At 37.5% G+C, this 13,740-nt stretch overlaps 1 protein-coding gene across 11 annotated transcripts in view; it reads right to left on the bottom strand.

Annotated features, from left to right (window-relative positions):
• cabin1 (calcineurin binding protein 1) overlaps positions 1–13,740 on the bottom strand; it is a 138,040-nt gene that overhangs the window by 101,986 nt on the left and 22,314 nt on the right. For all 11 annotated transcript variants that reach the window (XM_077223662.1, XM_077223668.1, XM_077223672.1 and 8 more), the window contains 7 exons: positions 13,510–13,727; positions 7,514–7,586; positions 6,742–6,926; positions 6,403–6,534; positions 4,837–5,034; positions 3,124–3,366; positions 2,374–2,527 (listed from right to left, as the gene is read on the bottom strand). In XM_077223662.1, the coding sequence (XP_077079777.1) occupies positions 2,374–2,527; positions 3,124–3,366; positions 4,837–5,034; positions 6,403–6,534; positions 6,742–6,926; positions 7,514–7,586; positions 13,510–13,727 (1,203 nt within the window). The remainder of the gene's footprint in view (positions 1–2,373; positions 2,528–3,123; positions 3,367–4,836; positions 5,035–6,402; positions 6,535–6,741; positions 6,927–7,513; positions 7,587–13,509; positions 13,728–13,740) is intronic.

The following is a 13,740-nucleotide window of genomic DNA, read 5'->3' as shown; positions in this document are numbered from 1 at the left end:
TGTGCGCGTTGCAGGGAGAATAAAACGATTCGCGGGACTCCCCCAAACTAGAAATATCTATGAATAAAACATAAAAACTAATACATTTTTGCAGAAAAGCAACAAGAACTAAAACAAAATAGAAACGATTTACAGGCCAGAGTTTCCTTTTAAAACACGTTTGCAGCGTTGAGCAATGTAGCCAATCACAGACATACGTGTTGATTTCTTCAACGCAAAGGCCAATCAGAAGCATTTAAGATAGACTCCCCTCACTGCTCAAAACCTCTATGATCAAAACGGACTTTTTGTTCAGAGCTCTGTATGCTGACAAATCCTCTAATTGTAACAAACAAAGTGTATATATTATGAAAGATTCATTGTGCAGTCAGCTTAATTGATATTAACAGAGATGTGAGATCGCGATTAACTGATGTAAGCTTTTTAGGAATTATTAAGGGAGCGCACTTTGCGCGCATTCAGTCAAAATCCTTCAATCATATCATGCCCAACCATGCACGCAGCTGCTTGCTTTTATGTTACAACAGTGGTTTGTGTGTGCAAACTCTCTGTGCAGTGTTCATGTTGTCTGTGGTGAGTGGATGTAAATGATAATGAGCTTACGCTAGCTTAGGGGTGTGCGATATCACGATTTATGATCGTGGATTAAAATATATCCACCATTTGCTTTTGAAGAAATGTCGTAGTATCGTGCATTCTATCAGTTGCAGTTCTGGCGCCTCCGTCTCAGCATATGCTACAACGCGACGTATATTCACATCAAATGTTAACGCAAAGGAACGGGACAATGCAGTTCACATAAGTTCATTATTTGCATGTGCTATCAAGTGATTCACGTGTTGATGCGCGGTTCTAACAAGCGCTTTTCTGAGAGCGTACACCCGAGGCGCACGCGCACGCCTGTCTAACAATAGCGACAGGTTACTGAACGAAGTTATCTTTCTAGTCTTATTGCGCGAATACTGTCAAATCCACACAGGGTTTACATAAACAAAGTTGGTTATGTATAAAGTGAAACAAACAGAGAAAATCTGCTTCCTAGCTAATGCCGTCAGTATTGTAGACAGTACTCGGCAGGTACTCAAGATGGCGGCAGTCAACTGGAAAAAGAGCGGATGACGTAAGAGTTCATGTGACTGATATTCATGTATAGAGAGCTACATATGGCAGTTTATCAGTAATAAAAATACAATCATCTCCGCATCGCTTTTACAACATTTCAGTTCTCGCCATCTCTGAAATTCCAAGCCGATGTTGATTCTGGTATTATTACGAGCTTTGTCTCGTTCTCTTTTTTTTGATCGGGCCAATGCTACATCTTCATGAAAGTTTATCATGTGCATGGGTTTTTTAAGTCTTGCCAATTTAAACATTGAAGCGATGATCAAGTGCAAGTAGTATGAAAAAGAACTTGTGAACAAATACAGACAAAATTGTGTGTCCAGCCAAGGAAACTGACATCTTCCCCCTTTTTTTATATTATTAAAAATTGGTAAAAGATTTTGCAAGCACATTGCGTAGTTGTGCTTGGAGTCAATTGTTTTATTTGCGATAACACAATGAAACAAGCCAAATAGTGCAGACATCATTTTTGGCCAGGCTGTCCAAAGAAATTATGAACGCATGCAAAAACAAGAGAGAACCAACAAAATAATGTATCAAATAACTGATAATGTTGTAGTCAATGTATGCTTTTTTTCTCTGAGCTTTTGGTTTTTCTCTAAAAATTTTTTGCATAGTAAAATAAAACCTGTAGCTGTAGTTTGCTTTTTTTGCCAAATAATTTTGTCAGATAAATAGCTTAACTTAGTTAAGTGTTTTGTTTATCCCTCATAAAAAAATATATAAAATAATTTCCTCATATTTTTATGGTTCAATCGAACTTTTAGGGTCATTAAAAACAAACACCCCGTCCGGACATCACTTTTAGCAACTACTGTATGTCTTAAGTGAACGTAAACAGTTGAGGAAAAAAACACATGGATATACTGGATCCGTGAATCAGGTCTTAAAGTGACAGCAGTCTAATATACCTGCCATTAATGACAATTAAACAACAAAAGACAGAGAAAAATCACTCACTGCTCTTCACTCAATGACTTTTGTAACTTTAATTAGGATTAATCTATACTGCATTTATACAGTGAAGACTGTGCAGTGTCATTTTACATTTAATTACTTTATTCAATTTCTGTACCTGAATACAAAAAAAAAATGTATTTGTACAAAAAACCTGAAAAACAAATTTTTAAATCTGAACTTTGTTCAGTTGTGTTTATTTGTGCTATTGGAAATTCATGGCCCGACCAGACCAGTAGAAGAAATCTTTAGTGTCGAGCCCTGTTTAATATCGTTATCTTTCTTTATTCATACCTTCGTCATCCTCGTCTGTGATGTGCTGTCGCAGCATGCAGTCGAACGCTGCCTCCTCCTGTTTGATGAGGTGGTACAGCAGAATCCATGGCAACAGTGATGAGAAATGAGCCTCTTTGGGGTCATCAGGTAAGACCATGCTGTTGGCTATCAACTAGAGAAGGAGCATACACACACACACACACAGCAGTTAAAACCTGAGAAACGTGATCATGTAGATACAAACGCTCCCGTTAAAGGATTAGTTCACCCAAAAGTGAAAATTAGCCCATGATTTACTCACCCTCAATTCATCCTAGGTGTATATATAATCAGTATATATAATCAGAGTTATATTTTAAAAAGTCCTGGCTCTTCCAAGCTTTATAATGGGAGTCAATGGGTATATTTTTTTGGAAGTCCATCAAAGTGCATCCATCCGTGATAAGTGTCCCAAACGGCTCAGCGCTGTGTTCGTGTGAGAAAAATATCCATATTTAAAACTTTATCGACTTAAATAACTAGCTTCCAGCAGAAGGCCGTACGGAAGTATACACTGATACACTTTTATCACGGATGGATGCACTTTGATGGACTTCCAAAAAAATATAGCCATTCACTCCCATTATAAAGCTTGAAAGAGCCAAGACATTTTTTTAATATAACGGATTAGAAGAAAGAAGAAAGTCAAATATACCTAGGATGGATTCAGGGTGAGTAAATTATGGGCTAACCATTTTTGGGTGAACTATCCCTTTAATCCACACAGACCTGTATGAGGTTGTTGGCGAGGCGAGGCAGGTTTGTGGAGCGCGGCGTGAGACAGAGAAGCTCAGGCTTGTCAGTGATGCAGATTTCAATGCCCTTCAGCAGGGCCGTGATGGTTGAAACCCACTCCTCCTTGGCAGAGGGGCTGCTGGGTAATGAAGAGTTCAAGTGCTGAATGGACTCGTTGAGAGACACCTCAGATGTCTCAAAGCAGGAGCTGAAGTCTTTCAGTCGCAGCAGGGAACTCTGGGGGGGGGGGGGGTGGGGGGGGACAAAGATGAATGTGGAGTCAACAGGTTAAGTGTCTGAAAACGCCACACTTTTGTTGAATTGAGGGTTTAGGAAATGTTCGGTCAAGCATGTCACATTTAAGACAAATGGGATATCGCACACAGAGTTATTATTCCAATAATAACTAGCTTTTAACATGCTGGCTCTATCATTTTGAGCTCTGATATGAATCCAACTGATCCACAGACAACACGGCTGCGTTTATGAGACAATCCAGTAACACTTACCGGTATATTTTTCATAATACCTTAATGCATATAATTAGGCATTATGAATAGCTTTATGTATATTCACTGCCATTAAAAAGTTCAAGATTTGTTTTTGAAAGACCTCTTGAATGCTCACCAAGGCTATATTTATTTATTTATTTATGAGACAATCCAGTAGCACTTACACTTGTATATTTCAGAATAAAGGTATTCATACTGCCTTATTATATGGATTATGTATATTCACTACAATTAAAAAGTTTTGTAAGATTTCTTTTTGAAAGACCTCTTGAACGCTCACCACGGCTATATTTATTTGATCAAAAATACAGTAAAAACAGAAATACTGTGAAATATTATTAAAATAGCTGTTTTCTATGTGAATATATAGTAAAGTGTAATTTATTCCTGTGATCAAAGCTGAATTTTCAGCATCATTACTCCAGTCTTCCGTGTCACATGATCCTTCAGAAATTATTCTAATATGCTGATTTCATACTCAAACTTTTTTTTTACCAAGAGGAGATTTTTTTTACCAAGAGGAGATTTTGCAATCTAGAAATCTCTTTTTATCACTGTATAAATACAAAAATACTGTCGGCAGTCTGCAGCCAAAAGTAGTTAATAAGGACTAAAATGCTCTGTGGAAATGTCTGACCTATTTTGAAGATATGTACTGTAATATTAAAATACTGAAATTAAAAGTGTAATAAAATAAACACTTAATTGTGGATTTTGGATTCTTTCTTTACACTGGTCCAAAAAAGACTAAATAGCACTAAATCTCCAAATAGACTTGTGCATGAAAAAACTGTTTTTGTCTTGCTTTAAATAACTTTCTTTAAAGAGAATTACACTTCATAATACATAAAATAACACTTCACTAACAGTATATCACTGGCCACATATTTCAAACTTCTTTTTACCCCTAAGCGAAGAAGGAAAATTACTTTGCCATGAGCATATCGGGTCCTAAAGAGTTCGACCAATCACAACAGAATTGGCCATCTGACCAATCAGAGCAGAGCATGCTCTAAGAAAGGAAGGGTTTAGAGAGACTGAATCATTTATCAAACTGTTTCGGGAACTATGAGAATAGTGGTGTTGCTAAAATGTGTTTTTGACCTTGGGTGAATGTAAATCTGTTGTCGGAGACAACATTAGGAGCCTTTAAAATAGCAAAAAAGTGACAGTTTAAGGAGAATGCGTGAGTTACCTGCAGCAGTAGGAGCTGTGCTGGTCTCTCTGGAGCAGAGCTGATGTAATCCAGAGGTTTGAGTCGTGCCGAGCCCTGGCCGAAGCTCAGCGTGGGCTGCAGTAAACGCACCACAGACTGATAGTCTCCTGCGTCAAACAGTCTCTGGATCTCCTCTAGAGACTGACATCGCTCTAGAGACTTCAACTTCTTCTCGATCTAAACAGAGCAATGAGGAGAAAACATTCGATATGATTCTATACTTAATTGAATCATATCATGCAAAACTAGACCAATGCAGGCATACTCTAGCATTCACAGCACATCACAAAATATTCTAGTTCACCAAGACTATTTTATTGGAAACTAAGCTGCAATAACTATATCCATAACTGTATCGGCCGATATATGTTCATTTTTTATGTTATCGGCCCGATAACAAAATGATTAAATGATTTTGTTATCAAATACAACATATTAAGCAAAAAACAATATGGGGTTAGAAGTAATAGAACAACCTCACATGCATTAATAGAATTTGTGGAAAAAATATCTAACCCAATAGAAAATAAACAATACACAGTTGGGGTATTTTTAGACCTTAAAAAAGCATTTGACACTGTCAACCATGACATCTTACTAGAGAAACTGAAAAAATATGGTAGCTCACTCTTGGATAAGTAATTACTTGGAGAAAAGACATCAATATGTCCAAATAGATAATTGCAAGTCACAATTGGTGCAAGTAACATGTGGGGTTCCCCAAGGCTCTGTGCTGGGCCCATTGCATTTTCTGTTATACATTAATGATATATGTGAGGTTTCCAAAGTATTACAACTGATATTATTTGCGGATGATACAAACTTATTTTGTTCTGGTGACAATCTGAAACAATTTGTTGAGTCTTCATTTTCTTTTCTGACATAGCCTACTACAGTTCTTGTTAAAATACACCCGGCATGCAAATTCTGTGCATTTTGGGCACCTTTTGTGTGAAATCATATTTATTTTGTCCATCAAAAGTGTGCTTTCACTTTAATTGAGCGTGAGCAGTGAAGCAAAAATAGACTCAGCGCTGAAACTCCTGCTTCACCGTTGATCACACACTGCTCATGCTTGATGCTCACGCAACGCTCCTGTGAATGCACTCATTGATTAACATGCACGCCGAAAGAAAATAAAAAACACGCTGCTCACGCTTGCAGTGTGAAACGGCCGTAATTAACGAGGTTTCCTACATGTGCGTTCCGTGTGCACGTGTGATACTGATGTTGCGCGATGTTAATCATGCGGCGCCCTAATGCATTTGACCGGCATAAAATCGGAAGATGCCGGTCATGGCCGATCACGTGAAAATCGGCCAATTCTTTACTGCTTGCATTCAATTTTAAACCCATTTTAAAGTTTTGTTTCTGATCTTTTCTTGCATGTTAATGTTACTTCTGCATATACATGTATTTCTACTCCATTGGCTGATGAATAAATATTTGAACAGCACTTGGACACTTCAAGAGTGGCTCTTCTATGAATTGTTACAATGATCTATGACAGTGTCTTAAAGAGGATTTATTTAGTTTGTACTGTACCTCTTCGAGAGAGATGGCACTGTCCATGCTGAGGTTGGGCAGGAGGATGGTGATCTTTTCCATCTCACTCGTCTGACATTTCAGCAGACCGACACACATGTCGTAACACTCCAGCGCCTCCTCCATGTCCCCCTAAAACAGCACATCAACACACATGTATTCATGTATACAGTGCAAAAAATACTATCACGCCCATTTATAACAGTGTAACCTGGAATTTCAGCCAGCTCTACTCAAGATAATCGAATGTGTCTTACTAGCAAACAACACCTTTGTGAAGAACCATATGTTATGTAATAGAAAAATATGTCTGCGTCTCTAATAACTGAGCTCTCTTGCCTGAAAGGCGAGGTGTCGTGCTTTAAGCCAGTGAACCCTGACGGCAAACGAGAGCCAGTCGTCTCCAAACAGATCTCTCTGAGACGAGGCCATGGTCAGGAGAAATATATCCGACTGAAAGCACGTCTCTGAATCCACATCCCCACAATCCCTTCCTGAAGCAGACATGGTCTTCCTATGAGACACTGTAAATCATACAAGCACAAGACATTTGTATGATTACTTTTCATGGTTTGTGACGTAATATCTGCATATGAGTTCCTGATGTCGGGGCGGACTTAACCAAGGTAAGTCCGTGAGGTAAGCAGCTGTTTAGGGCCCAGGGAATTAGAGGCCCCCGACAAATACCAAGAAGCCTATATAAATCATATATTCTATCATATATTGTATTGCCTGTCTATAACCATTAAGATTTTAACGTTATTATTACATCTCTCAAATGTAAAAATCCAATTTTACATGGTTAATAATCTGTAAATAGTTTGTTTGTGAATTTAGTTTGTGAAATCTGTGAATTCAATTGAATTCAATTTTACATTGAGAACATAAAAGTTCCAGGTTACAGATACTTTTAACATCCAGTTTGTCTACAAATGTAGAAAGAAAAAAAACAGAATTGAAAAAAAGTATATATAGAAAGTGTGTTTTGAGTTCAAAGTTTGACTGTTGGGGCCCCATACCTGGAATCGCTTAGGGCCCCTATAATAACTAAGTCCGCCCCTGCCTGATGTCGAACACAAGACAAACGTTTGACTTTTTGTGATGTTCTTACTGTTCTTGCCCTTCATCATAGACTTCTGTTCCAACCGCAGCTCCAGACAGCAGAGACTCATCAGCATAATTTCCTGTTAAACAAGAGGCAGTATAATATGTTGATGTACTGTACATTAAACTACACCATGGTCAGACCTGCAAACTTCTATTTAATGCATCTGGCATGTTGACGCAAATTAATTAATAAAAATTTAAATCATATGTAATCTAGAAATACTCGACCACAACTGTAGATTTCTCTTTGGTTTTTTTTGGGGGGGTTTTCTTTGTTTCTCTAGCTACAATAATTGGTCTTCATTTACGTTTGGACAAACTGAAATTCTTCTAGTAAATAAAACAAGCTAAGTTTTTTTATCGAGGATGTCATTTAGTGTTGTCAAAAATATTAATATTTCGATATGTATCGATACTGAAATATCTGAAACAAAATGTTTCTGCAGTATCGATCACTGATACCAACTGCTCTTTCTTGCTCTCTCTCGTTTCCGACGGCAGATTGACACACACCCGCCTCCTCTCACTCACTCGTCTCGTAATTTTACTCATTCCCGCAGGTTTCACACTCGCAGCCTCTCAAACAGCTTGCAAGACCCAAAATGACTTCTTTTTGATAACTTATTGTGCTTAAATGGTCAAATACATAAAAATGATGTCAAAATATATATTACAAACAACATATTGACGAGTATTCAGGTAAATACAGTCAGTTTTAAAATGTAAACGGTTGAGAAAACGCATGTTGTGCAACAGTATATTGGACCCTCGCATAAACTCTTAAAGGTACAGCTGCCTGATAAACCTGCTGCTGTCTGTCTTAATCATCAAAGAACAAAAGACAGAAAAATCACCTGCTGATCTTGACTGAATAACCTTTGTAACTTTAATATAGCATTCATTTACCATAAAAAAACAACACTGGATAGTCTTCAGATTTGATCATGATCATGACATCAAGGCTAGATTATTGTAATGCTCTGCTGGGTGGTTGCCCTGCACGCTTAATAAACAAACTACAGCTAGTTCAAAACGCAGCCGCTAGAGTCCTTACCAGAACCAGGAAGTACGACAATATTAGCCCGGTTCTGTCAACACTGCATTGGCTCCCTATTAAACATCGTATAAATTTTTAAATATTGCTGATTACTTACAAAGCACTAAATGGTTTAGCTCACCAGTACTTGAGCGAGCTCTTAACGCATTATTGTCCTTCACGTCTATTGCGATCTCAAAACTCCGGCCAGTTGATAATACCTAGAATATCTAAATCGAGTGCTGGCGGTAGATCCTTTTCCTATTTAGCACCAAAACTTTGGAACAGACTTCCTAACATTGTCCGGGAAGCAGACACAGTCTGTCAGTTCAAAGCTAGACTAAAAACACATCTCTTTGACCTAGCATTCACATAACACTCTATAGACTTCTATAATTGAATATTAGGCTGCATAGATTAGGTCAGCCGGAACTGGGAACACTTCCCTTAAATCCTGATGAACTCGTTACATCATAAGAAGAATGGCGTCTACGATTCTAGATTGCTAATTTTAGTGTCTTTGTTTATCTCGAGGTTTTCCCGCAGCCTGCCGGATCCAGTCCGTTTCCAGATCTGACGAAGGACTTTCGCCTGGACCTGATGACAATGCAGTGCTGAAGTGCCAACTAGCCTCTCCCTATGGAGGATCCCTATACCACTCTACAGATAAAGCGTTGTGGAATTTTTTGGTTCGCGTACCTACCCGAAGTGATAAGATGAAATAAAATTCTGCATCAAAATTTATAGACAAGACAAGTAGTTTGTTTAGGCATGGTTTGTAAGGAATTACAAACCTGCACACATATATTCAAACGCACATAACTATAGAATCAATTCTTAATGCGCTTGTGAACGCCATCAGCGTCTATCACAGGTTCACGTTTAAAGTCTGTTTAGAGAGAACGGTGTCGTCTTAGCGGCCCCTAATTTAATAACAAATAATCATTTAGACGGAAGTGAATCAATCAAAACTAACTTTAGCTGGAAAAACATTTTTCAAGAACCGCTATAAAACTAAACCAATCTCTGTTACCTTAAATTATATGTTTATCTCTGTAAAGCTGCTTTGAAACAATCTACATTGTTAAAAGCGCTATATAAATAGGGATGACTTGACTTGACTTTGATTACTTTAATTTCTGTAGTAATTCTTAGCTGAGTACAACTGTTAGACACACCTGAAAAACATAAAACCATTTTTATTTCACTTGTCTCTTTATTCTATTAAATCTATCTTTTCCAATTTGTTTATTTATTTTATTACTGACTGTTTACTTGTCTTTTTTGTAAATTTAGTTTATATCATCTGTATTGGTGGTATATACACACATATATATATATATTTTTTTTTTTAGAGAAATACCTCTATTCGGCAAGGATGCATTAATTTGAGCAAAAGTAAAAGTAAGACTTTTACATTGTTACATCAGTTTTCTATTTTAATTAAATTGTATTGAACTATTCATTAAAGAATACGGAAAAAAACGTATCATGGTTTCCATAAAAATAAGAAGCAGCAAAACTATTTTTAACAATGATAATAATAATAATAATAATAATAATAGATGTTTACGGAGTATTAAATAATCACATTTGAAACATTTATGAAGGATCATGTGACACTAAAGACTGATGTAATTATGCTGAAAATTCAACTTTCCATCACAGGAATATTTTTTTTTTTTTTAAACCATTATTTTAAATGATCCTGTTAGCTCAAGAAAATAATAGTTCAACTGTTTTAATTATTCAGTTTAAGTTGAATTACTATTTTCTGGTCTTGTATGTTCATTTAAACAACAGAGAGTGTTTGTGACCTAGTTTTTGCCAGAAGCACACTCATTAAGTTATCGGTCTCTGTCTGTTTTTCAGCAGCTCCACTGGGAGAAATCCTGCAGGTTCAGGTGTTATGATGAATAGAGTTTAGTTGCCGGGCAGGTGCAAGCAGTATGTGTGCCAAATTATCTTCCACTGAGAAAACATTCCTTTGAATGAACACGTGTAGCCATTTCTCTCGATGAGCTGACGAATAAACAATCATTCTTCCGTTCCTACAACAGTTTTCTTTCAGTCAGTCTACTGGAATAAAATCTTTTTTAGGGCTGGAGGAAAACACACACACAAAATCCATAAAGGATTAAAGCTGCAGTAGGTAACTTGTAAACAAATATTTGTTAAAACTGTCATTATGTCCTGACAGTAGAATATGAGACAGATAATCTGTGAAAAAATCAAGCTCCTCTGGCTCCTCCCTGTGGTCCTATTGCCATTTGCAGAAATACACCGCTCCCGGTCAGAAACAACCAATCAGAGCCAGGAGGAATGTCTTAGCAGTGTCAATCACGCTCGTATACGCGCTGATCACCCCTCTCTTGCACAGCGCGAGCACGTACCGTCGTTCGTGACTCTCCTGTTCGAACTTGTTCATCCAAATGAACGAATCTATTTTCGAGTCATTTCGTTCATTCAACGAACGAAATGACCCAAAAAAAGATTTGTTCATTTGGATGCACGAGTTCGAACAGGATCACGAACGTGCATCACGAACGTGATTCACTGGACCATTAATAAAAAGAAACATTGAGGCCCTGTCCCAAATGGCGCACTTCATGCGGACTTTCGGTCTCGTGGACATAAATTGCGCGTGCTCGCCGAGTCTACGAGTCCGTAGGCCGTCCCATTTAGCATTTTAACGCTCTGAAGTGTGCTCAGCAGCACCCCCTTTGTACCCTTGAAGCCCGCAAAGCCTGCATAGATGCAGGCTCCTCGCACTTTAACTACCCAGGAATCCTTGCGAAATGCCAATCAGAAAAGGGATGGGAGGAGATTTCGCTCACGGACTGTTAACATGGCTTTATGATATAGGCGTACATTTTACCAGTTGTTACTTACAGTTTATACAAACATTATCGACCAGTGGTTGATATCTCAAACATAATAATAGCGTGTTAAATAATACGATCGCATTATGATTCATTACATAAAAAGAACCGATGGTCATGGCTTTACTGAGTCATATAAACGTAGTATGAATATTGAAACCTATACATTTTTCTTAAACTCATTTACATTTTAATTTTGTGTTAAAATTTAACATTATGTATTATTATGTACAACTGTATTGATCATTTACATAACCATGACATCTATGCTAATGCCCAGGTGGCATATACAATAATAGAACTGTAAAAGCAGGCTGTGTAGTTCACATGGACATAAAATAAATCCTGTTCTCGATGCTAAAGACTGTAATTTTTTTAATGATATTTGTGATATTTTTCTAATAAAGGGACTGATGAGATGACTTTTAAGTTTATTCAGCTTCGACGTCTGAGCTGAGACCTTCTTCCTGTTTCCGGCATGACGATCGAGTCTGTCCCAAAACTACCTCTCAATGCTCCCTCGCGGACTCGCGCTAAGGGCCCTATAGGTCTGCACTACATGACGTCATCGAAGTGTGGACTCTGAGGAAGTCCACAAGTCCGGAGTGTGCCATTTGTGGGACAGGGCCTTACTTCACTCCTGAATGAACCAGCCATTTAAACGAATCAAATGAATGAATGACTTAGTCATTTACACATTTACCGCCACCTATTGGCAATTTTAGTTTCTTACTTGGAGTATAATTTCATTTAAAAAAACTTCATATTTCCATATTAATTAAAAAAAATTAAAGGTATAGTTCACCCAAAAATATTTCTTTCTGAAACTACTTTTTTGTAATGTCTATTTGATGCTTTACACAATAATTACTTTAAATAATCTTTTGGGGGTAATTTTTCAGCCAAATTTGATGTGTGATTAATTTTTTTTATTAATTAATTGGCACATCATTTAATTAATAAGATTAAAAAATGTAATCGCTCGACATAAAAAAAAAAATATATATATATATATATATTTATATATATATATATATATATATATGTCAACCGGACTGAGTGGCAGAAGAGCTGCTGCGTGACTGGATTTAATAGGGGAAACTGCGGAAACGAGAGTAAAATGAACGATTATCAGTTTAAACTGAAGGTTGGACTCGATATAATGTTCCTTACAACTTACCAAAGATCCAGTGATCCAGATATTGACATGCAGCCAGGAATCATGTTTCCTGACATTTATATGTGCCTGATTTCGACGCCGGGGAAATAAAGCAAATTTGCCTGTGAACGCTTTATATAAATACAATATAGGAAGGTCTAAATCCGGGTGATCACTTATCAATGTTATATATATCATCATATCGTCCAGCCCTAAAACTTGTATAGTTTTTGGTCAGTGTTTATTTAAAAACATCCAATTATGCAGAATATACGATAAATATTTCATTGATGACTTGTCAATGCAATATATAACAATAAAATATATAGGGTAAAATCAGTACATAAGGCAAAATTCAGTATATTTACAAAATGATAACTGCAAATGTACGTTTCACTGCCTGGAGTCTAGTTGTTTCTATGAATCGCAACGGTCCATTTGCTTCTCTGTTCTGTAGCTTTCGGTAGTCTGTAAAAAATATACCTCAGATTCTTGTCAACTCTATTTATACAGTCAATCTAAAAGCTCTTTCCCATTTTAGATGTGTTCTTTGTGGCATTCACGCTGAAAACCAATGCTGCCGCTCAGTGTAACCACAGTCACTCAACAAACTAACTCATTAACATATATCATACATTTTCAATTTAACACCCACTCCTAGTTTAGTCCTACTGCAGCTTAAAGAGGCTAAAAATGTGAACACTTGAAAGGGGTTGTCTGACTGACATGCAAAACAACAACCACCATTTATTATGGTTTAATTTTTACATGTAATTTCGAACATGAAAGCAAAAAAATACACGTGTGCACCCGAAATCTCCTTTACTTGCTACCAAGTGCCTCAAACGAAGCCATGACTATCTTTCAAAGTTGTACTGGCATGAACCAGGAAATGCAGGAAATGCTACGACTGCTGGTCTCACCTTTATGTGCTGGTTGTTGGAGTCTCTGAGCAGTGGGTTGGGCAGCCCAGAGCTGTGTTTCCTCCAGCATATGAAGAGATCCAGCACCACTCCAGCGAGACCCGCTGGCCACTCCTCCAGAAACATCTGCCCCACCGCCTTCAGGAACCGGATCATCAGCTCCAGGACGCCGCCGTTCTGCATGTTCGCCAGCAGGAACGCATGCACATCCTTGCGCTCTGAGGAACCACG

This window comes from Siphateles boraxobius, unplaced genomic scaffold, assembly GCF_051911475.1.
Source record: "Siphateles boraxobius isolate OS27281-9 unplaced genomic scaffold, OSU_SipBor_1 9, whole genome shotgun sequence".
NCBI lineage: Eukaryota > Metazoa > Chordata > Actinopteri > Cypriniformes > Leuciscidae > Siphateles > Siphateles boraxobius.
This window is presented reverse-complemented; position numbering and strand designations above follow the sequence as displayed.